General features: G+C 48.1%; 2 protein-coding genes across 4 annotated transcripts in view; one reads left to right on the top strand and one right to left on the bottom strand.

Annotated features, from left to right (window-relative positions):
* The first annotated feature begins 1,821 nt into the window (after positions 1–1,821).
* Positions 1,822–6,273, top strand: cstpp1 (centriolar satellite-associated tubulin polyglutamylase complex regulator 1). 3 transcript variants are annotated; one of them, XM_030096686.1, is made up of 9 exons: positions 1,822–2,001; positions 2,097–2,199; positions 3,021–3,151; positions 4,007–4,091; positions 4,162–4,247; positions 4,372–4,633; positions 4,790–4,899; positions 5,147–5,210; positions 5,419–6,270. In XM_030096686.1, exons 1-9 carry the CDS (start codon positions 1,959–1,961, stop codon positions 5,585–5,587), a joined length of 1,053 nt encoding a protein of 350 aa, XP_029952546.1. In that variant the 5' UTR covers positions 1,822–1,958; the 3' UTR covers positions 5,588–6,270. The 3 variants fall into 3 exon arrangements, with proteins under 3 accessions (XP_029952546.1, XP_029952547.1, XP_029952548.1); XM_030096687.1 differs by lacking the exon at positions 5,419–6,270 and having other exon boundaries at positions 5,147–5,214; XM_030096688.1 differs by lacking the exons at positions 1,822–2,001; positions 4,007–4,091 and having other exon boundaries at positions 5,419–6,273.
* Positions 6,274–12,026: 5,753 nt separating this feature from the next.
* Positions 12,027–23,622, bottom strand: part of LOC115392155 (C-Jun-amino-terminal kinase-interacting protein 1-like) — a 14,832-nt gene continuing 3,236 nt past the window's right edge. Inside the window, exons 2-12 of the mRNA XM_030096685.1 lie at positions 20,006–20,081; positions 18,190–18,744; positions 16,825–17,382; positions 15,111–15,368; positions 14,132–14,207; positions 13,889–14,055; positions 13,703–13,806; positions 13,473–13,583; positions 12,403–12,473; positions 12,229–12,327; positions 12,027–12,136 (exon numbers count right to left, since the gene is read on the bottom strand). Of these exons, the coding sequence (XP_029952545.1) occupies positions 12,064–12,136; positions 12,229–12,327; positions 12,403–12,473; positions 13,473–13,583; positions 13,703–13,806; positions 13,889–14,055; positions 14,132–14,207; positions 15,111–15,368; positions 16,825–17,382; positions 18,190–18,744; positions 20,006–20,081 (2,148 nt within the window). The 3' untranslated portion in view covers positions 12,027–12,063. The remainder of the gene's footprint in view (positions 12,137–12,228; positions 12,328–12,402; positions 12,474–13,472; positions 13,584–13,702; positions 13,807–13,888; positions 14,056–14,131; positions 14,208–15,110; positions 15,369–16,824; positions 17,383–18,189; positions 18,745–20,005; positions 20,082–23,622) is intronic.

Here is a 23,622-nt window from a genome sequence, read left to right as displayed (position 1 = left end):
GACACAAACGCTCACACACTGACACACACTGACACACACGCTCACGCTCACACACTCACACACTCACACACACACACACACACACACACACACACACACACACACACACACACATACACACACACACACACACACACAGCGAGCAGAGCAGACCTGCAGACGCCCATCCGTCCCCCGATCAGGGTCGCGGGGGCTTAATGCAAGAGCACTGACATCAACAACACTGATGGTAATAGCAATAATAATAATAATAATAATAATAATAATAATAATAGTAATAATAACAATAATACACTCACGGTTCAGTCAATTAAACGTTTTTGTTCATTTTCATGCACTGAATTAATTTTTTTTTAAAAACAGACTTTGAAAAATGAATGTTAGTGCACACACTCCAGAATATATTTTCATTTGTATTCTAGTTGAAGGAAAGTGTAAAACAATAAGGGTATTCGATTAGAGATTTGGGGAGATGATGAAATGAAGATGTGTTTCTTTATGAACAGAGTCTCTGACAGAGCTGAGTGAAACAATACAACGCCCTAAAAGCCATTGACGCCCTTCACTCTTATTTTGACGAGGTTTTTCCTGTCTGCTCGTGTTGATTATTGAATTGACTCCTAGGGTGGGGAGCCTAGAAAGAGGCGGGGCAAGCGGAGCGCTCACCAGACCAGCCAGATAATTGGCTGAATTCAAACTTAACTCCACCCTGCTGGCTCGAGTCTCACTGCTGATTAGTCCACATCATGTACTGTTCCGCCTCCAAAGGCTGATTATTGGTTGGTCTGAATGTGGTTCCGCCCCGTTTGTTCTGTGCGCGCCTGCTATTGGCTGATTTCCTGACACTGACTTCACACCTCTGAGCGCTGACTGGCTGGATTTAATTGTGTTTGTAGTGTAGGTGTTTAATGATAACTGCAAAATAAAAAGTTTTTATCTGTTTGAGACTAAAGATAAAATTAGACAAAACCTTCAAAAGCTTTTGGATTAATTTGAAAAAAATATATTGTTATGGATGATTATTATTATTGTATTATATTGTATTGTGTATTTGTGTTTGTTATATTGTATATATTGTATTTAATATATATTTCCTGTTAAATTTTTAAGATTCATGTACATACCTTGTCTTTAGCTACTATGATTTGCACTATATGTTGTTCTTTATTGCACCATTCATTGCTTTCATTGCATTTCAGTGTGTTCTATGAGCCTCGTGCACCTGTAAATTTCTCCACTGTGAGATTAATAAAGTATTCTATTCTATTGTATTCTATTGTATTCTATTCTATTATATTCTAATTATCTAGGCTTATAATTATCTCTTCTTTTTTATCACTTACTATATATTAATTGTTTTTAATTATTTGTATTTGGAGACACATAACTGCACATTGTAACGTTTATGTGACAAATGTGATTATCACGTGATTCATAATTACCTGCACAACATTTCACAGCTTATAGAATAGAATAGAATAGAATAGAATAGAATAGAATAGAATAGAATAGAAATACTCCAAAATCACAGCGGGAACTTCTTAGTAACTTTACTCCAAATAATAAATATCAAATAAAAGAACAAAGAATAAATAAGTAAGTTAAATAAATAAATAAGTTAAAAATATTAAAAAAAGAATGGAAACTGAAAAATGTGAAATATTAAAATGACATAGGTTATTGGGCATTTATATAGGAATATAAAGAATGGAACGACAAGAAACACTAAGATCTTCATCGTCACCGTCATCATAGGAGGAACCCTTCTTTTGTGTCGTGTTGTTAGGGGACTTTTCCCAGAGTAACACCAAACATCTCATCTGTTTCCATGGAGTCGGTACTTTAAGCTAGCGGCTAACATGCTAAGCGTATAAGTCGTTGGAGTTCGAGCTAGAAACACACTGTCATCCGGTAAATGTAGATGAATTCAGCTCGACTTACCGGACAGACGCAGCAGTATGAGCCGGCTTAACGGCGCCGTCCCCGCGGAGGAATACCTCGGTAAGTCCGCCGCGGCGCGGTTAGCAGCGGAGCTAAAGGAGCTAGCTGTCACTGCGCTCTCATGTTTGTTTGTTTGTTTGTTTGTTTGTTTGTAGCGGATAGCAACGTGTTGTTCTACCTGAGTGACGCCGTGACTCAGCTGCTGGAACACCGGGAGGAGTACACGCAGTTCGGAGTGATCCGGTATTTCGCCGAATAGTGAGTCTCACACACGGTCCGTGTCGTTCATGGCCAGGGTTCTGTGACTTTCCTTCAAGTCCAGTAGTTCTGGAGCCTTAAAGAACATTTAGCCTTTAAAACCGGGCGAATGCAGCTCAGGAAGCTTCATTCTTGGTTTCGATGAACAAACAGAAACTAGATCTCATGATGCGTTCATGAAGTTTTAACTACAGTTCAGAATAGTGAACATTTTTATTACATTGAACCAGTTTTTCTACCCGATTTTAACAGTTTTGTTCCTGTTTTGAGGTTTTTTTTGTTGACAGTTTTGAAATTTTGGCCATTAAATCTGCTTTTAAACAGTTTTGTTTACTTTTTTATTTTTTATTTTCTTTATTTTTCTTTTCTTTTCTTATGTTAGAACTTGGAGACATTTCAGGTTTATAAGCTGTTCCATGATGTTTTCCCCCATTTCTTGTGGTTTTATCTATTTTTCCCAATTTGACTTGAACCTTTTTTGAATCTCTTTTGAACCAAGAGACAAATCATTAATTAGTCATTTAAAAATAAGTTGAATGTTTATTCACATATCATGTGGCGAAGACTCCATGGAGCCGCTACAGAGGGCCTGAAGAGCCACATGTGGCTCCAGAGCCGCAGCTTGAACACCGCTGCTCATGACAATATTCCCCACGATTCTGGAACATGTCGCCGTCAGGCGTGGTAATCCTGCTGAATCTGATAATTCACGATTAATAGAGATAAACAGCATCTTGGAAAAGATAGTTTCATGTATGTGTCTAGAGCTAGCTACAAGTTAATGTGTGCGTGTGTGTGCGTGTGTGTGCGTGTGTTGACAGCTTCAGCAGTGTGAAGAACAGTAACCACGTCCTCTTCAGGGAGTTCAGCTACATCCGGGCGACTCCTCACAACCGGGCGTCCTTCATCAGGGTCTTCTGGAGATGCTACAGGCAGATCGGGAAGAGCGGCGGTGAGCGGGAGCTTTCTGCTGTTTTTTAACTAGCGGTTACATTTGCAAATTTATGAACTAATATGGTCCATGTGTTTACATGGGACTTTTTATTCCTCTATAAATCTGAATAAAGCCTAATTCTGCTCCAAAATCACCATGGAAACGCCTGAAAGCTTTATTCAGAATTGAGTTTGAATCCAGAAAGAAAGAGAGAAAAACTCTGTTTACTTCCTGGAGACGTCACTACGTCACGGCCAGCCTGTCCAATCAGAATGCTTCGCCGACCCTGGCAGGAGAGAGGACTTAATCCTTCACTTTTCCGTGTAAACACCAAGATCAGGAATAGAATTCTTAATTTTGATTAAGCCAGTTCCAAATTAAAAACACCCTGGAACCAGAAGCAGAACAGAAATCTGAGATTCATCATCAACGTGCAGCAGAGCTAATCACTGTTTGAACACGCTAATGCTAATCACTGCTGCTGTGGTTTCAGGCTACTGCTAATGCTAATCACTGCTACTGTGGTTCCAGGCTACTGCTAATGCTAATCACTGCTACTGTGGTTCCAGGCTACTGCTAATGCTAATCACTGCTACTGTGGTTCCAGGCTAATGCTAATGCTAATCACTGCTACTGTGGTTTCAGGCTAATGCTAATGCTAATCACTGCTACTGTGGTTCCAGGCTAATGCTAATCACTGCTACTGTGGTTCCAGGCTAATGCTAATGCTACCTTCCACTGGAACTTGGTTCACATTGCTGAATCAGCCAAGCATTAAAACAGTATTTTAGGGGAATTGTAATGCTATTGCTAAAGCTAACGTGCCTCCAGTAAGCGGCTGTGTGTGTGTGTGTGCGTGCGTGCGTGTTGCAGACCTGCTCTCTGTGCTGGAGTACCGCTCGCTGCTGCAGCTGCTGTGTCCGGACTTCCCGGTGGAGGCGGTGCAGGGTGCAGCCAGGTGGGCGGAGCTCTCTGTCCGCGTGACTCCAGCGCCTCCTAGCTGCTGCTAACCTGTCGATCTGCCGCAGGATCGTCCTGATGGACGCCGCCGCCGACGGCCTGCTGTCTTTCTCCGACTTCCTGTACGCCTTCCAGCTGCAGTTCTACTACCAAGGTACCCGGGCCGTTCTCACACACACACACACACACACACACACACACACACACACACACACACACACAGTGGGTGGAGGAGAGGCGGAGTAATCTGAGCTCCCGGGCTGGCGGCTGACCTGCAGAGTTCCTGGACGCCGTGCTGCTCGTCTACCAGGACCTGTTGGCGGGAAAGAGTCCAAACACCGTCATCGTCCCCACCTCCACCTCCGTGGAGCAGCTCCCCCCGGTGGCGGCCGGGGAGAACGACAAGGAGGAGCAGCAGCAGCAGGAGGAGGAGGAGGAGCAGCAGGACGAAGAGGAGGAGGAGGAGGAGGAGGAGAACGGCGTGGAGGCGGCCATGTTGGCTCAGTGTGTGGAGGCGCTGTGTGAGAGGTTCAAACACAGGTAGGAGCCTCCGTCAGCACCACCACCGCCTGCCGCTCCGCCCAGCTCACACCTGTGTGTGTGTGTGTGTGTGTGTGTGTGTGTGTGTGTGTGTGTGTGTGTGTGTGTGTGTGTGTGTGTGTGTGTGTGTGTGTGTGTGTGTGTGTGTGTGTGTAGTCATCCCTCCAGTTCCTGTATGAAGGAGATCCTCCAGCAGAGCGACAGGGTTTCGTATTACGGCTTCCTGAAGAGTTTAGCTAAAGACGAGAGCATCAACCAAAACATCGGTGAGTTTAATATCTTCCTCCTCCTCCTCCTCCTCTTCTTCCTTCTTTTCTTCCTTTTCCTCTTCCTTTTTCTTTATCTTTTCCTCTTCTTCCTCCGCCTCTTCATCCTCTTCTTCTTCCTCCTTTTCTTCCTCTTCCTCCTGCTTTTCCTCGTCCTCTTCTTCCTCTTCCTCTTCTTCTTTTTCCTCCTATTCTTCCTCCTCCTCCTCCTCTTCCTCCTCTTACTCCAGTCTCCATCTCTCTTCAGGAGCGTTACCCAGTCAAGCTGAGCTGCTCATCGATCCTGAGATGGACCAAGAATTGGACAAACTGTAAGAGAATAAACACACACACACACACACACACACACACACACACTCTAGAAAGTATGTTTCAACAGAAAAGGTCATTTCTGTTGAAACTGAAGCTTTTTAAACTGAGTGTGAGCCGAACCGCAGTGTGTTCAGAGGTCAGGCTCCGGCCTGTGACCTCTGACCTCGCCGCGCTCTGCTTCAGCCGCTTCCTCCCTCCCGCCCGCAGCATCGCCCAGATCTCGGTGAGCCCCGGCAGTAACAGCAGCGGCAGCGCGGTGGGGGCCCTGAAGGAGGTGCAGAGGAAGGCGTCGCCCCGGAGGAGCCTCCACCACCGCCGGAGGATGGAGGTGGAGAGCGACGGCTCCACCGAGGAGACCGACTCCTCCGAGAACTGAGCCGCCGCAGTCGCTCGCCCGCCGGCTCGCCGGGGTCACCCGATGCTACCGGACCCTAAAACCCTGATGAACTTTGACCTCCCCAGGCTGAATATCGTCCATCTCTACCTGCTGCAGCACTGAAACTCCCAATGCTAGTGAGCGGAGCAGCTGATCAGCGTTTCCACATCTCCGCTAAACAAGGTCAGAAGGTCATTTTAAAGGTTTAGAAGGAACCAGAAGAGAAGTAGGTCTCTTACCAAACATTACCAGCTGACTTCAGCTCAGACTGTTTCATTTGATTCTCCAGATTTACACTTTGAAATGTCGGCGACTCCGCTGTCTGTTCATAGAACGAGGCGTCGGGAGCCGAGTGTCCGTCAGAGTCCAGTTCCTGCTGGAAGCAACAAAAACCTTTTTTACACAGGCAGAAACTCGGACATCAGCCGTTAGCAAGAGTGTACGGAGTTAAAACCACGGAAAAGCCTCTCAAACACCCTGAACCTGTTTTAATCACAATCAGTGATTCACAAACAACCTGAGTGTGGTCTGGAAAATACTGAACATCGGTCAAACTACTGCGTTTTGCTTTATTAAATAAGAAACGTACCTTTCAGACAAATGAAAGACGAGTCAGAGACAAAGAGATGCTTTACACCAGGGCTGCTCAGTCCTGTTCCTGCAGAGCCCTGGCCAGCAGGTTTAGCTCTCTCCCTGCTTCAACACACCTGGATGCAATGACAGACTCATCCAGGGGCGTTGAAGCAGGGAAAGAGCTAAAGCCTGCTGGACAGGGTCTCTGCAGGAACAGGACTGCCCCCCTGCTTTACACACACACAGAAACTCATTTCTTCGATGACAAAACTCTGTCATGTGACTTCTGACACTAATTTTCCTCCTCGCAGATCCAAACTCAGGCCAGGAAACTTTCTGGGACGTGTCCTGTAATTCACCCTCCACAGCAGCAGGGGGCGCTTCCTCTGCTTCCTCTCCATTTAAGGCAGTCGGTACAATTTTTTCCTTCCCAAGTCTTTATTCAAAGTGACAACAGGAGCTGCTCAGGAGGACTAACACTGCGTCGGTGACTAAGTTCAACACACCGGGAAGCCAATTTGAATTCATCGTGGAATCAGCAGCGCCCCCTGCTGCTGTGGAGGGTGAATTACAGGACACGTCCCAGAAAGTTTCCTGGCCTGAGTTTGGATCTGCGAGGAGGAAAATTAGTGTCAGAAGTCACATGACAGAGTTTTGTCATCGAAGAAATGAGTTTCTGTGTGTGTGTAAAGCAGGGGGGGCAGTCCTGTTCCTGCAGAGACCCTGTCCAGCAGGCTTTAGCTCTTTCCCTGCTTCAACGCCCCTGGATGAGTCTGTCATTGCATCCAGGTGTGTTGAAGCAGGGAGAGAGCTAAACCTGCTGGCCAGGGCTCTGCAGGAACAGGACTGAGCAGCTCTGGTGTAAAGCATCTCTTTGTCTCTGACTCGTCTTTCATTTGTCTGAAAGGTACGTTTCTTATTTAATAAAGCAAAACGCAGTAGTTTGACCGATGTTCAGTATTTTCCAGACCACACTCAGGTTGTTTGTGAATCGCTGATTGTGATTAAAACAGGTTCAGGGTGTTTGAGAGGCTTTTCCGTGGTTTTAACTCCGTACACTCTTGCTAACGGCAGATGTCCGTGTTCCCGCCTGTGTAAAAAAGGTTTTTGTTGCTTCCAGCAGGAACTGGACTCTGACGGACACTCGGCTCCCGACGCCTCGTTCTATGAACAGACAGCAGAGTCGCCGACATTTTAAAGTGCAACTCTGGAGAATCAAATGAAACAGTCTGAGCTGAAGTCAGCTGGTAATGTTTGGTAAGAGACCTGCTTCTCTTCTGGTTCCTTCTAAACCTTTAAAATGACCTTCTGACCTTGTTTAGAGGAGATGTGGAGACGCTGATCAGCTGCTCCGTTCACTAGCATTGGGAGTTTCAGTGCTGCAGCAGCTAGAGATGGACGATATTCAGCCTGGGGAGGTCAAAGTTCATCAGGGTTTTAGGGTTCGGATACATCGGGTGACTCCGACAAGACTGAAATCAGGAGGTCAAAATGTGAAACTTGTCCTACAGTGTTTTATTTTGTGATTCGAAAGATCTGCAGAGCAGACAGACTGAATGTTAGCTATAAGGCTGGTCCGGCTGAGCTTCGCTAGTTAGCTGGTTAGCATGCTAATTACAGCAGTATTAAACATAACTTATTTTGTTCGTTTATTATTGTTTCTGTTCATGTGCGTCTAAATACTGAACATTAACAACTTTATGACTATTTAAACACTTACAGGCTTTTTGTTTTCTACATTTTTAAGTCCAGCTGGAGCTAGCTTCATTTTATAAACCAGTAGCATGCTAATCTGAATCAGTAGTCCTGTTTTTAGGCTTCTGATGGAGATAAACAGTAATCGGAGGAGAAGTGTGTGACGCTGCTCTTGACCATTAGGCGGCAGTAATGATTCCGAGCCGCAGGATTTAATCCACAGCTAGCTGCTTAGCGTGCTAACTTTAAACAAACGCAGTGAATGTCGTCTTCCTCGCGCCGTCTTCGACCCCCTGCTGCTGCGTGTCGTGTTTGTTATTTATTTATTGATGAGTGTATCTTGAATTGAGCGAAGCGCCAAACTCACACTGTGAATAATTAAAGGAACCATGACAAACACTCAGCTTTTGTTTTCTGTCTCTGGCTCAATGCCATCCATCCTGCAGCGGAACGCCGTCATCGCGCCGCTCACACCGTTAAAAACACAAAGACAAGAAGGCAACATGACGTCTGTAACAGAGCCGATGTGCTGTTGGAAGTTTTACAACATTAGCATCAAGTTTTATCAACTGTCATTTCTTAGGCGAGTCGTTTGAGATGAAGGAGTGGACGGTGGAGGAAGTGTCTCTTCATGAGGAAGTCACGTCCACAAAATCGTTTCAACAATAAAATCCAAATGTTTGAAGAAAGTCTTAAAATAATAAAATCAGGTTGTAAATATCAACAATGAAGTCGACGTGTCAAAAGGTCAAACTGACCACAAAATGTTGCAATAATGTGAAATTAAACAAAACAAAGAGTTTGTTCCGGAAATTTTGTGTCTTATAAGTCATAAAACCCTTTTTAAAATCAGTTTTTTTCTTTTGTAAACTTTAATTAAGCTGAGTGGAAGTTGAATGAAATTTTGTCTTTAAAGAAGAGCTGGTCAGAAGGCTGAGTTGTAAACGTGGTTTATTGAGAAGAGCGACCGGCGTTAGCGTTCAGTCGTCACTTAGGTCTTGACAACACGGACGTCATGCGGTGCCGCAGCCACTTCCTGCTGCGCACGATAGTAACTCTATACAAACATACGTACGTACACTCTCTATACAGGATATACTTCTTCTATACGATGAGATTTGTACATCTGGATCCTCATGCTAGCGGAGCTGACGGAGGAAGGACACTTTCCGGCAGAGCAGCTCTCGGCCCCAGACGGTTGCCATGGAAACCACCCCTGCCGCGTGACACATGAGCGATCACGGAGACGTTGAGATATTTTTAATCGGCTTCGTGTCAGATGAGCACTTCGGGGCTGCGTTTACATGTTTCAGCATTTTGAAAATGACATCCGTTTCCACGGAAATGGCTGAAAACCATGTAACTAGCATGTTGGGCCACTAGCTGCGGTTAGGTTTTTTTTGTATTAAAACCACGCAGTCATTCCTCAGACACACGGGCGGCCATGCTGGATTGTCGTAACTCAGCTTTAAAATTACAATGCGTTTTTAGCCGTTTCCTGAAAGGTTCCACATTTGGAGCCATTTTTCAAAAACGCCGTTCTGTTAGCGGGGCGGACTCTTCCTCCACGGAGCTGTGAGTTTGAACTGAAGCTGAAATCATCCAGGAATTCCCTGAAATGCAGTTTCACAGGAGCCACATTCAGCGCAATCAAAACTATTTACCTATAACTTCTCCTTATTAGATTCCACAAAGTTTATATACATTTATATAAATACTTCTTTTCTTTTTCTTTACAAGGCCTGAACTGGTTAAGAAAAACTGTAATTTCAACATAATGCCCTGTTCAGAAAGATGTGAAATACAGAGAAATATCCCCAGAAAACGATCAAATATGCTTTTTTTAAGGTCTGAAATCCCGATGCTAATGATGCTAACAACACTAACGCTGTTCAGGTAGCGAGTTAGCTAAGGTGCGTCACTGAACTCTTCAGCACGGAGAGAAAACATTTGGATTCTTCCGCCTCGGATCAGAGCGTCTGGCGGCCCAGGCTCCACCCACTTTTAGGTCAATTGTATAAATTTGGCTTTGCCAGCTCGATCCGGATATGGTTTCCATGGCAACCGTCTCCGACTCGTTGGCGGTTTCTGTTTCAGTTCTGTGGTTGGAGACAAAGACTGACGTGAACAGTTTAACACGGAGGACAGTCACCATCGTCATCCTCGCCATCATCTTCATCACGACACAGGAAAAACGAAAGAGGCACTGGTTATTGAACGACACAACACGTCACCCGGACTCCTCCTGTCCACCGGGGGCAGCAGAGCCGCCGCCCGGTGCTTCGTTTCCCTCGATCCACGCATCTAGACGCCGTCACGGCTCGTTGCAATACTGCGTCTGGTTTGAAATCCTCGTTTTCACACGATGTGTGGTCCCAGCACGGATCCTTGAGGAACTCCGCTCCGACTGCGTCTGAAGCAGAAGTGGAAGTTTCCCTCAGATTCCTTCATGATGCTCTGATTGTTTCAGATCATCTCGTATGTTCTTTCCAATTCTTGATTTTTTACATCATTTCAAACACTTCGATCCAGGTGGGGGCGCTAGAGAGCTGTGAGTGAAACGAGTGAATGGAGGAGCTGGAAGCTCTGAGTCATTTACTTGAAACACATTGGCCTTGTTAAAATGATGAAACCAGAAGTTTGAGCGTTTGTGTGAAAACGTCCAATGAGGATCGATGCTCTGAAGGTCAATTCCAGAGAGGCAGAGGGAAATTTAGCAGTTTGAGCAGGAGATGCAGGTGACACACACACACACACACACACACACACACACACACACACACACACACACACACACACACACACACACACACACACACACATACAGAATTGCACGGCATCTTTCAGGCCTTGTTTTTTTTTTTTTTACACAGAATTAAAGGAAGTGAAAACCTTCTGGGATGAAGGTTTGTGGTTTGGAAGTGAAAGGAAAGCAGCAAAAAGAGAAATGAGGCACCATCACAGTAACGTCCTGAGGTCTCACACACACACACACACACACACACACACACACACACATGCACGCGCGCGCACTGATGCTGAGTGTATGGGCTCGATTTGGAGGCTTCCAGATCCACTGTGGCCACTTGTTGTTGTCGTCATTTTCAGGATTTCCGACGTTGTTCTGGATCTGTTTTCCAGGATGTTTGATTCTGGTCTGAATCTGTGTCTCTGACGTCCTTCAGCCTCTCCAGGGTGTTTGTCCCTGGAAACGTTCGACTCCCTGTGGTCATTGTGTCTCTCAGCCCGTGGTTTTGCAGCTGTTTGGATGCGTGATGTTGGTTCGTGTTCGTTAATCCTGCCGCTGCTGCGACGAGCGACACAGATGAAGCCGTGGCGTCTGTTGGATGTTTGTGGTCATTTCTTTGTTTCTGTGTGTTTTTTGTGTGTCTGCGTTGTGTGGCGAAGCTTTTGATTCTCGTCTCGTCTCACTGCGGTTCTGTTGTATCTGTTGATTGTCTTTGCAGGGATTTTTGTTGGTTCTGCATATTTTGGTGTTATCATGTTAAATCCTATTATTTTGTTCTCATGCTGCTCTTTTGGTTATTTTGTATTTTGTGCATCTTTTCCAGGCAGTCACAGTTGTGGTTATTCTTAGGTTTGGTTCTCATCTTTAGTGTTTTTCTCTTTGAAGACGTTTTGCATCAATCACTCAAATCATTTGCGTCTCTTCGGTCCTTTAGAGAGTTTTGGGGTTTTATCAGTCTGCTTGTTTGTTGTGTTTTGTGTATTTCTGGTGTTAAATATCTGTTTGGCCTCTGTTGGATCTCTGGCAGGTCCTTGGTGGGTCTCCATGCGGTCTGTGGTGGGTCTGTGGTGGGTCTCCATGCGGTCCGTGGTGGGCCAGTTGTTGGATGATGATGATGCGTTTCCTGTTGCAGTTCTGGTCTGATCCTCAAATCTGGAGTTAAATCGCTTCCATCGGTGTTTTCATGACAGAAGATGCTGAGTCAGCGAGTCGCTCTCTGATTGGACGGACCTGGACGAGCTCTGAACTCCTGCAGGTGGTCTGAGAAGGGGGGGGGGGGGGGGGGGGTGGGTGTCAGGTTCTGGATCTGGGGGTGTGGAGGGGGGCTCGCTGGGTGAAGCCAACCAGAAATCCAGCATGAAGGGAAAGTCTGATATCAGAGGTCCAGTCTGCAGTCAGACACCAGGCTCACATGCACATGGGGGGCCGGGGGGGGGGCGGGGGGGGGACGGGGGACGGGTCACTCGATGAAGATGTCCTCCGTGGGACAGGAGTATCCCACGTGCTCCTTGTAGTACTGCTGGAAGGCTCTCCTGCAGGGGAAGCAGCAGAGTCAGAACATTCATCTGTCCTCAGCGTTGAGACGCTGCGGGACCGGAACGAGCAGGACCGGAGCGGGTCTCACCCGACGGACTCGGCCAGAGGGTGCAGGGTGGTCTCCGACATGAGCACGTGGCAGGCGAAGCGCTGCAGGTCCGGGTGTTTGGTGATGAAACCGAAATACCTGCAGACACAACGACACTCGGTCAGCTGTGAACACCTGAGTCACCAGGGGGGGGGGGGGCAGCGTCTCACTGACCTGCTGTGTTTAGGGTGACAGCCGCAGAACGAGATGTTCTTCAGCTGGAAGAAATGGTAACACTGATCGCCCTGATGGGGGGCAGAGAGAGAGAGAGAGAGAGACAACACACTGTGGTCATTTTGTGTCTTCTTGTTTTCAGTCTATTTGTTGTTTCGAGTCTTGTATTCATTTTTTGTCTCTTTGTAGTTGTTTTGAGTCATGTTGTATCTTTGTGTTTTTCTCCTTTGTTTCTTTGTTCAATTCGATTCAATTCAGCTTTATTTATGAAGTGCCAATGACAACACAGTCATCTCCTGACACTTTCACAGAGAAAACCCAACAGAGCCACATGAGCAAGCATAAGCGACTGTGGAAAGGGAAAAATTCCTTTCAAAAGGGAGAAACCTGCAGAACCAGACTCAGAGGTGGCGGCTTTCTGCTATTCCGGTCGGGGTGAGGGGACAGAGAAAGAAGGAGATAGGACAGACAGGGACACTTCTCGTATCAACATACCCTTCATGTATAAACAGAGTTCATAGACTACAAGAGAAACAATCGTCCACGAAACGTAGTTATGAAACATTACATGAAAGAAAGGAGAGAAGTGAAGCAGAACTGGGAGTCGGTTCCACATGGTCGGAGCCCGGGGTTAAGGAACCTCCTGCACCCACTGGGTCCGGGGTATCTCATTAGATCAATGGATCAGCTGATTTGATTGATGTCCAGTTATAAACTGTTTGCACCCACTGAGTCCAGGTTGCCTCATTCGATCAGCAGATCAGCCTTGATTGATGTTCTGTTGGCGAACCCTCAATCACGGCTCTAGTCCACCTAAGAGAGCCTCTTCTTCCAGGGTTTTTGGTGTCCTGACTTTTTAGTCTCCCGTAGTGGAGTGAACTGTCAACCCTTGAGAGATTGTTGCTGCTTCCAGTCTCTTTGCACTCAGTCAGTTTTATCGTGGTCGTCTGATGCCTCTCCTTCGTTGTGCTCGTCTCTTTGTGATCGTCTTGTGAGTCTTTGTGGTTGTTTCATTGGTTTTTTGCTGTTGTGTGACGGTGTGCAGACATGTGTGCAGTGTGTTGTCGTACCCTGTGAGCCGACTGACACTGGTCCTGCACGCTGAGCTTCACTCCCTTCATGCTGACTTCCAGCACGCAGGACGACGGAGGCTGTCCGGCCGAACGCCGGTTACACGCCACCTGGCAACACGATCAGCAGCGGGTCAGTGAACGCACCGCAGAGCTCCAGACTGGCGTCACGCTGCACGTGAAGGCAACGCCGTCGTGTCAGATTCAAACCGAGTGTCTTGGTTGCGTACCTTCTGCATGGCCGCACACAGCACGTCATTGCCCGTGTGGATGGGAACCTGAACCGAACCCAGGAACCGCACCAGGAACTGGTCTGTCCAGCCCACTCTCTGAACTGTGGGAGGAAAGGACTTCAGGTTACTGCTGCAAACGGGGGGGGGGGGGAGGGACCTGCCGGCCGGGCAGTGACTGCGTACCGTGGGACATCTCTTTGGGCACCCTGGCGGCGTAGTAGGCCGGGAAGATGCCGGTGGCTCCGGTCCTCATGTTGTACCCGTGACACCACAGGTCCTCGGACTGGTTCAGCATCAGCACCGGGTCGTCTGTCTCCAGGTACAACTCGTCAGCGTGGCGGGGGACAAACCTGGAAGCCCCCATAGGTGTCAGTCTGGGCCTAGTTCACGTCACAGCTGGAACGGTTTGCACCCGTTGGTGCTCACCTGTAGGCAGCCCGGTGACTCTGCGACCGCTCCACGCCGTCCAGGACACAGGAGAACATCCCGAAGGAACCCGCACCTGGACAACACAGCAAGGTTGAAGAATGTAACAACAAACCAAGAAATCAACCAACCAACCATCCTAAGAACCAACCAACCATCCAACGAACCAACCAACCACTCAACAAACCAAGAAATCAACCAAGCAACCATCCAACTAACCAACAAACCAACCATCCAACTCACCAACCATCCAACTAACCAACAAACCAACCATCCAACTCACCAACCAAGGAACAAACCAACAAACCAACCAACCAACCAACCAACAAAACAACCACCCAAACCAACCAACCAACCAACCAACCAACGAAGGAACTAACCAACAAACAAACCAACCAACCAACCACCCAAACCAACCAACCACTCAACCAACCACTCAACCAACCAACCAACCAACCAACCAACCAACCAACCAAACCAACCAACCAACTGACCAACCAACCACCCAACCAACTGACCAACCAACCAACCACTCAACAAACCAAGAAATCAACCAACCAACCATCCAACTAACCAACCAAGCAACTAACCAACAAAACAACCAACCAACCAACCAACCAACCAACCAACCAACCAGCCACTAAACAAACCAAGCAATTAACTGAGCAACCAACCAAGCAAGCAACCAGCCAACCAGCCACTTGAAAAATCAACAAACCAAGCAAGCAACCAACAAACCAACAACTCAACAAACCATCCAACCACATGACAACCAACAAATCAACCAGCCAGCCAACCACTCAATCAACCCACCCTAACCCGAATCCATCCAATTATGGTATGTGGTGCATATGAAGCAAATGGCTAATATCATCCACCCCACACAGCGGAATTTACCATTCCACCATGGAATATACCATTCACCAAACACTGGAATGTACCATTCCCCACACAGTTCTGATAAAGTGTGGAGACCCACCGGTGGCGCTGTACGGGCTGCTGTCATTGGCGAACAGGTTGAGGAACTTCCTGCTTCTTGGAACGCCGCCTCTTCCTCCGTTGGACTCCTCTTCCTCAGACGTGGTGGCCGAGGTGACCTTTGATCGCACGCAGAGCCTGGTGGCCACCACCTCCTTCCTCCTTTTCACCTCCTCCTCCCTCCTCTTCCTCACATCCTCTTCCCTCTTCTTCCTCGCCTCTTCCTCCTTTCGTTGCTCCTCTTCCTGTTTCCTCTTCTCTGGGAGGGGAAAATGGACAAAAGTTCAAACTCAGAGTGAAAAACAGCATTTTTTTGACAGTATGGAGTCTCGGGCGTTCCTTTCGGCATCGTCCTGGGTCCCCTTTAGATTTCCACTGGTATATTCAAGGTTTAATACTCTAAAGTTGTGGTTTGATACAGATGACGGAATTATAGTTCAAATCAAAGTGCATCATTCTGAAGACAAACTAAAGCCTGAAATCATATTTTTCTGTAAGACATTTACTTGCTGCCTTGAAAACTCTTTAGTATATTTTTAAAATCTATCACAGCTTGTTGAAGACAGTTTAACGCTAATTTTTATTACAGTTGTTGCCTGTTTTTAAAAGGCTCCACAACAAACACTGATTTCTACATAATGACCATAAAAATCAATGTTTAAACAAGAAGAATAACATTTTAGTCAATATGTTAACACCGCATCCTTTTTAGGTCGTAGTGGATTATTGTTTTCCTTTTGTCTGTTTATAAGATATTAAATTCTATACTTGAAAGACAAAATGGTTTGTATAACAGTTTTTGACTTTTCTTACAATACAGTAAAATAAAACAGCCGCATTAAAAAGAATGAAACTATGAATGTATGCAGATGAAACTGATTTCAATTATCTTCAAAATCAATCATTGTTAAAAGATGTCAGAATAAAGATTTATTTTTCTTGTTACAATTGGAAAAGGAGCGAAATAAAAAAACAACTTTTGAAATGTGTTGAGTAAAACTGAGGAGGCGCTGATACAGATACTGACTTCTTCCAACTGCCTGACGTAAAACGAGACTTTTACATATTTGGATGTTGTTTTTTCTGTTTCTTTCATTCTTCTTTGATTCGTTGATTGCTTATTTTATTTTATTTTTTAACATGTTTGAAATAAAGCATCAACCAGTCTTCAACCCAACCGATGTGGGATCCTGATGAGAACGACAAAAATTAAACGGAATGTAAATTATGATCTAACAAAATATCAGGATAGTTTTTACAATTCCATTTAGAACGACGTCGCTCAGTCGAAGGATTTTACTCTGAGCCATGCTACATGCTACATGCTAACAAGTTTCAGGGCTCACACACCAGAGATGCTACATGCTAGCTCTACCATAGAGGCTGTGTTTACACAGCTTGGTTCAACACGTAGCTTTCTCCTAACATCCACATGTGGAGTCTTAATGGGTTTTGACAAATACTCACATCGGTTCTAGGTTTCGGCGAGAATCTAGAGGTGAGAACTCGTACTTGTACTCGTCATTTAGAATAGCGGTGTCAGTGCCTCCCTATTCAAAGCTATTTTGTGCCTCTTATTGTTTTTATAAATGGTTTTTAGGGCGGTTCCATTCGGATGCTTTCACGTTGGATGGGTTGTTTATCTGCGATTGGCAGGACTCGTCGCCGCTGTGTCCCGATGCTCCGTCCCGACCCGGCGAGCTCCTCGCGGTCACCTTGCTTGCGCGCTGCCTCGCTCCTCTTCCGCTCCTCCTCGTACTCCGGGTCCTCGTCCTCGTTGGCGGACTGGTACACGGTCTCGGCGTCGCTGTCGTCGTTGCGCTCGTCGTACCGGCGCAGGCAGTCCTTCAGGTCGACCAGCTCCAGCTGGGCGTGCTCGTCCACCACCAGAGTGTATTTCACAGAGTCATAACTCAGCCCCGCCGCGGATTCACTCTTTGGTACGGTCCGAGAAGGGTCGCGGTCCGCGGCGGTGTCGGCCCCGCCCCCCTGGCCCCCCGCCTCCTCCTCCGGCTCGGTCCGGACCGCCCCGGTTTGGGTTTCACTGCTGAAGCAGTCACTGGGACCGCTGTGGGCGTGGAGGCAGGGCGTGGGGTCGCCCTCGCCGTCCTCCTCGCTGATGTCGGGGTTGGTCCGGTGGGACAGGGACGGGTGGAGGGGTCCGGGCGGGGGCCCCTCCGTGTCGGAGCTGAGCGACATCCGGTTGGAGCCGCCCTCGCTGCTGGACCGGGACAGGGCGGGAGGGTCGTCCTGGCTCCTGTCGTGGTTCTGACCTAACGACAGCAACAGGAGAATCATTATTCCACCGCTGATCCGTCTCCCGGGAACAAACAGCTGATCGTGAACTATCAACAAGCTGTTTCAGATCACTTCATCAATCACCTTCCAGTTCACATCCAGACAACTTATTTTATCGTACAGAGTCCAGAATTCGGCTGAACGTGGCGCTCTTCAGGCCCTCAAACAGCACTGGATTCTGTGGCGAAAACCACTGCACAGACTGAGGAACACTGGTGACAACCGTTGTCTTTAAACCATTACCTGGTGAGACATTCTAAAAGCAAAGCTTCTGAACACTGAACACCTGTGAACATTTTGGAAAATTATTGTTTCTGAAGACGTCATAAACCAATGTCTGTGGACACTTCCACAAACCAGCATCAATCAACACTTCTGAAAACCGTCCATGGATACTTCAGTAAAACACTGCTTGTGAACACTAATGTAGAAAAACAAAATGCCTGAAAACACTTCAGGAAACCCTGGTCTGTGAGCATAAATTGAGCTTTTTTGGAAAAACAATTATGCTAACCAACGTCTGAACACTTTTAAAAACCAGCATCTGTAAGCAATCTGGAATAACCAGTGTCTGTAAACACCTCTGAAAAACAATGTCCGTGAGCAATTCTGAAAACCAGTGTACATGAACACTTCTGACAGCCATCATCTGTGAACACTTCTGAAAACCATCGTCTGTAAAAACTTCTAGAAAACAACGCCCATGAACCATAATCCGTGAACCCTTCTGAAAGCCAGTGTCGATGCGCAGTCCTGGCACCACTGTCTGAGAGCGCGCTCACCCTGCTCCTGGGCCTTGTCCTGGTTTTTGGGAGCTACCGGTGTGCGTGGGACCACCATGGCGGGCAGGTAGACCTCCTGGCTGGACGGTGCGGTGGCTGCCTTGCCGCCTCCTCCTCTGGGGCCTCCCTTGCTCCCCGGCCGGCCCTTGGCCCCGCCCGTGTCCCGGGTGCGCTGGTGTCCGTTGCGTTCCTTGTCCTTGGCCTTGGCGTCGTCGCACAGCCGTCCGCCGCGCCGCTCCGAGGCGGAGTCTTTCCCCCGCTGCTCTGCCAGACTCCTCTCCTTCATCGCCGCGGCTCCTCGGCCTCCCGCTTTCCCGCCGCCTCCTCCTCCTCCTCCTCCTGCGGCTGCTCTCCGTTGACTCCTCGGAGTTCCAGAGGACTGCGAGGTGGAGCTCGCCGGTCGATCTCGGCTCCGGGTGGCGGCGGCGGCGGCCTGAGCGCTGGCTCTGCCGTTGGGGCCGTTGGCGGTGGGAGGTTTGGGTGCCGGCCGGCGCTGCGAGCCGAGCCGGACTTTGTCCTCCGCTTTTGGTTTGACATCAGGGGGCGTTCGATCTCCTTAACACACACACACACACACACACACACACACACACAGCATGAGCTTATGTGTTAGGCAACCAGATGTACAGCGTACAGGAGGATTATGAAAGCAACCTGCAGTCCTGCAGTAAGCAGCTAATCTCAGTTTCAGAGTTTAACTCACTCCGGTTCTCACAGGTTAGGGAACCGAGGTGTGTGTGTGTGTGTGTGTGTGTGTGTGTGTGTGTGTGTGTGTGTGTGTGTGGTGGGGGGGGTTGCAATGTGTATTCCTGTGATACCTGTGCTGTGTGTATACCAGTGATGTGTTTGTATGGATACCTGTGATGTGTGTGTGTACCTTATGTACCTGTAGATGTGTGTGTGTAGCTGAGATGTATGACCATGATGTGTGTAACTGTGCTGTGTGCTTACCTGTGATGTGCGTGTATCCATGATGTGTGTGTGTACCTATGATGTATGTCTACCTGTGATGTGTACCAGTGATATGTATCTACTTGTGATGTGTATCCAGTGGTGTGTTTACCTGTGCTGGGTGTGTGTGTGTATGTGCGTACCTGTGATGTGTGGTTATCCGTGATATGTGTGTGTGTGTGTGTGTGTGTGTGTGTGTGTACCTGTGATGTGTGTGTACCCGTGATATGTGTGTACCTGTGATGTGTGTGTACCCGTGATATGTGTGTACCTGTGGTGTGTGTGTACCCGTGATATGTGTGTGTGTGTATACCTGTGATGTGTGTGTACCCGTGATATGTGTGTACCTGTGGTGTGTGTGTACCCGTGATATGTGTGTGTGTGTGTGTATACCTGTGGTGTGTGTGTGGGGGGGGGGCATCCATGATGTGTGTGTACCTCTGTGTGTGTGTGTGTGTGTGTGTGTGTGTGTGTGTGTGTTCTTGTATTTCTATCCTTGTCGGGGCCAAATGTCCCCACAAGGATAGCAAAACGTGGAACGACGTGCCTTGTGGGACCTTTTTCCGGTCCTAAGTAGGAGAAACAGTGTTTTCTTGACCATGTTGTTGTTACTGAAAAAAGTAAAAGTGCAAAAACATTTCTTTAGGGTTAGGCTTTGTTGTGGTGTGGGTTAGGGTTAGGGTAAGGGTCAGGGTTAGGGGCTAGACATGAATGGGAGTCAATGGACGGTCCCCACGAGGATAGAAATACAAGACTGTGCGTGTGTGTGTGTGTGTGTGTGTGGGCACCCATGATGTGTGTGTACCTGTGTGTGTGTGTGTGTGTGTGTGTGTGTGTGTGTGTGTGTGTGTGTGTGTGTGTGTACCTGTGATGTGTGGGGAGGAGGAGTGTGAGTCCTTCCAGCTGTCCTTCTTGCCTAGAGAGTTGTTGTTGATGGAGTCCTGGACGGAGAAGAGACGTTCAGTTCAGCCTCATACGTCTCAACGGATTTGAAACTTCTGACAGATTCAATAATCCGACACCAAACAGACAGACGTCAACTTTTATTCAAAATCTAAACATGGCATCCATCCATCCATCCATCCATCCATCCATCCATTCTTCGTCCTCGACGTCACGCTGACTGCTGACTCACTGATATCCTTCCCATCATGCATCAGCTTTCTCCACTGCACACCCCGTCCTGTTACCATAGTTACCCTCTGAATGTGTGTGTGTGTGTGTGTGTGTGTGTGTGTGTGTGTGTGTGTGTGTGTGTGTGTGTGTGTGTGTATCAGATGTCAGGGATACAGAACCAGACTTTCTGCTGCTGCAGTCTTTATAAACTGATTGGATTACGAACAACTAGAAAACATTGAGATTTCTGTCTGTCGGCTGGTTGTCCCCACCAATGACCCTCTGTTGCCCCCTGGTTGCTCCTCCAAACACCTTTTCCACACAGTGTCTCCTGACTTCACTTCCTGTCAGTCAAAACAATCAATGAGCTAAAAGGATCCGACGATCAGTCAGCTTCAGCAGGGAGGGAGAGAAGCTACAGAGCTACAACAAGCTACAAAGCTACAACAAGCTACAGGGAGCTACAACAAGCTACAGGGAGCTACAACAAGCTACAGGGAGCTAGGTCAAGCTACAGAGCTACAACAAGCTACAGGGAGCTACAACAAGCTACAGGGAGCTAGGTCAAGCTACAGAGCTACAACAAGCTACAGGGAGCTACAACAAGCTACAGGGAGCTAGGTCAAGCTACAGAGCTACAACAAGCTACAGGGAGCTACAACAAGCTACAGGGAGCTAGGTCAAGCTACAGAGCTACAACAAGCTACAGGGAGCTACAACAAGCTACAGGGAGCTAGGTCAAGCTACAGAGCTACAACAAGCTACAGGGAGCTACAACAAGCTACAGGGAGCTACAACAAGCTACAGGGAGCTAGGTCAAGCTACAGAGCTACAACAAGCTACAGGGAGCTAGGTCAAGCTACATCATTGCCCCGGACAGAGCCATCCCAGCTATTAAGCAGCCCCTCGGTGACCTGAGCCCCTCAACCAAAGCCGAACTGAGGAACCTTGAGGTGATCTTTGACAGCGCCATGTCTCCATACCACCACTCAAAGCAGCTGGTTAGAAACAGTTTCTTCCAGCTGTGCAACATCGCTCAGCTCAGACCCATGGTGTCTAAGGGCATGCTCATACCGACTTGGGTCGAACCAGGACCTCTTTTTGGAAGTGTAAATTAGTAAATCAGCTTCCTCATAAATAGCTGACTCGTGTTCTCACCGTTGAACCAAACGGGCGGAGCGGAATGCACTATGACTCAAATGACGCGGTGGGGGGCGTCACGGCGTCACTTTGACGTAATAGTCACGTGCTCACTCACCAGACCTTCCAACGTCCTTGTCTCTGTGTTTCGTTGACAGTTGTGCTCGATAAAATTTTCGGCCCAGATGTCCACAAAAAACGCTTGTTTCGCTGCAACCCCAGATCTGCCCACGGCTGCTCTCCGCCATGCTCGATCTGCGCGCTCAGAATAACAGGAAAGCAAACGAGGAAGGTTGTCTCGACCCGGGGAGCGACCGTGTTCTCACTGCATCTGGATCGAGCCGGGGTTGACCTCGGACCTCCTCCTCGAAGCGGCCCTAGCTCCACCCAAAAGTAGGTCGACCCGACGTGAAAAACGTGTTCACACTGTCGCTCCCGGCTCGACCACGGGCCGCTACGTCAGATAGGTCGAGCCAAATACCTTTGGTGTTAACACGGCCTAAGAAGGGGGATGTCATGCAAAATCCACTTTTTTGAGCTTTGTATAAAGCTATAGTGTCATTTCCCTATTAAAAGGCCCATGGAGTTGTTTCCTCAAACATTCACGCATATTTGAGCAATCCCTGAATCTCCCCCTGGCAGCCATGTTGAGCGCTGAAACGCTCGTAGCTGCACGACTTCGCCCATAATGCACAGCTCTGCCCATAATGCACAGCTCCGCCCATAATGCACAGCTCCGCCCCATCTCTGACATAGTCTGCACAGCTCGCTCCCCCGCCCCTCTCCACTCTGAGAATGTGATGGACGCTCTGAGGGGGGCGTGTCTCTAAGCTGCGAACATTCTTAAGCCAGGTTTACACTTGCACGACTTTTTGCCACGATGTTGTCGTGGCAAGGCGTGCCAATCTGGAGTCACGAACCAGCAGGCTCCCGCACTGTTCACGACTAGTTCACACACAGTTCATGACCAGTTCACGGACAGTTGGCGCACAGTTCACGGACAGTTCACGAATGCGCCCGGTAGTGTCGCGAACTGACACGACGCATTCACGGCAAATTCACGCATAGTTTACGCATAGTTTACAAGCTTCCCGCACCGCACGACGTGGTTGCGCACGCAATTACGCGCGTCATATACGAGTAAAAAGGGGGCTTCCCCAACAGCGGGTCATTTCTGGATTTGCTGTGGAACAGACAACATGCTGAATGCCAGAGACGCCGTCACTGCGGAGAAGAGAAGATCCTGTACCTGCAGCTGCTCTGTGTTGAAGAGCAGCAGAACAGGGCTGCCTGGGGCCCCGAGCTGAAGGGGGCCCCGACGGACGGCTGACATCAGTCAATTTCAATGACAAATTAAAGACGCTACACTTGATGCTGCAACGACAGTGGGTCGAAAATCCCCCGCGTGGGGCCCTGTTCCGGGTACTCGCCGGTGGCCACGACTGGCACGCATTCTCCTACATTGTCCCGACGCGTTCACAAGGAGTTCACGGACAGTTGGCGCATAGTTCACGGCCGGTTGGCGATATTTTGTTGTGACCAAAATTTTGAACATTTCAAAATTCTCGTCCCGACATGGCACGCAGCCCCAACGGGTTTACGCGCACTTCACACCACTTTACGAGTGGTTTGCGACCGTTTGCGATTCGATTCGTGGCAATGCGTGCCACAGAATCGTGCAAGTGTAAACCTGGCTTTAAAGAGACAGGGACCCATTTTCAGTCTTTTGAGGCAGCCTGATGCAGAGGAACATTTGATTAAAGTTGCTTTTGACACCTGCAACTTTCACCATCCAACTTGGGCAAAGCTGCTGCTGAGTGTGCTTTAGACTGATACTAAAGGGCTAAAAAACACGTGATACCCCCCCTTCAAATGATCATTCATGCGTTCATATCCTTGCTACTAGACTACTGCAACAGCCTGTTCCCTGTGTCAACCGGAAAGAGCTGGCTCGTCTTCAGAACGTCCAAAACTCAGCAGCGAGGCTGCTGACCAGCTCCACCAGGAGGTGGAGGCTCCCTGCTCCAGGTCCCACGTCACACCTGTGTTAAAATCCCTCCACTGGCTCCCTGTTGCTTTCCGTGTCCAGTTTAAAATCCTGGCGCTGACCTTCCGACCCCTACATGGCCAGGCTCCCACGTACATCAGAGACCTTATAACACCCAACAGCTCGGCCCAAAGCCTGAGGTCCGCTGATCAGAACCTGCTGAGAGTCCCTCGGACTCG

This window comes from Salarias fasciatus, chromosome 7 (genome assembly GCF_902148845.1).
Source record: "Salarias fasciatus chromosome 7, fSalaFa1.1, whole genome shotgun sequence".
Taxonomy (NCBI): domain Eukaryota; kingdom Metazoa; phylum Chordata; class Actinopteri; order Blenniiformes; family Blenniidae; genus Salarias; species Salarias fasciatus.
This window is presented reverse-complemented; position numbering and strand designations above follow the sequence as displayed.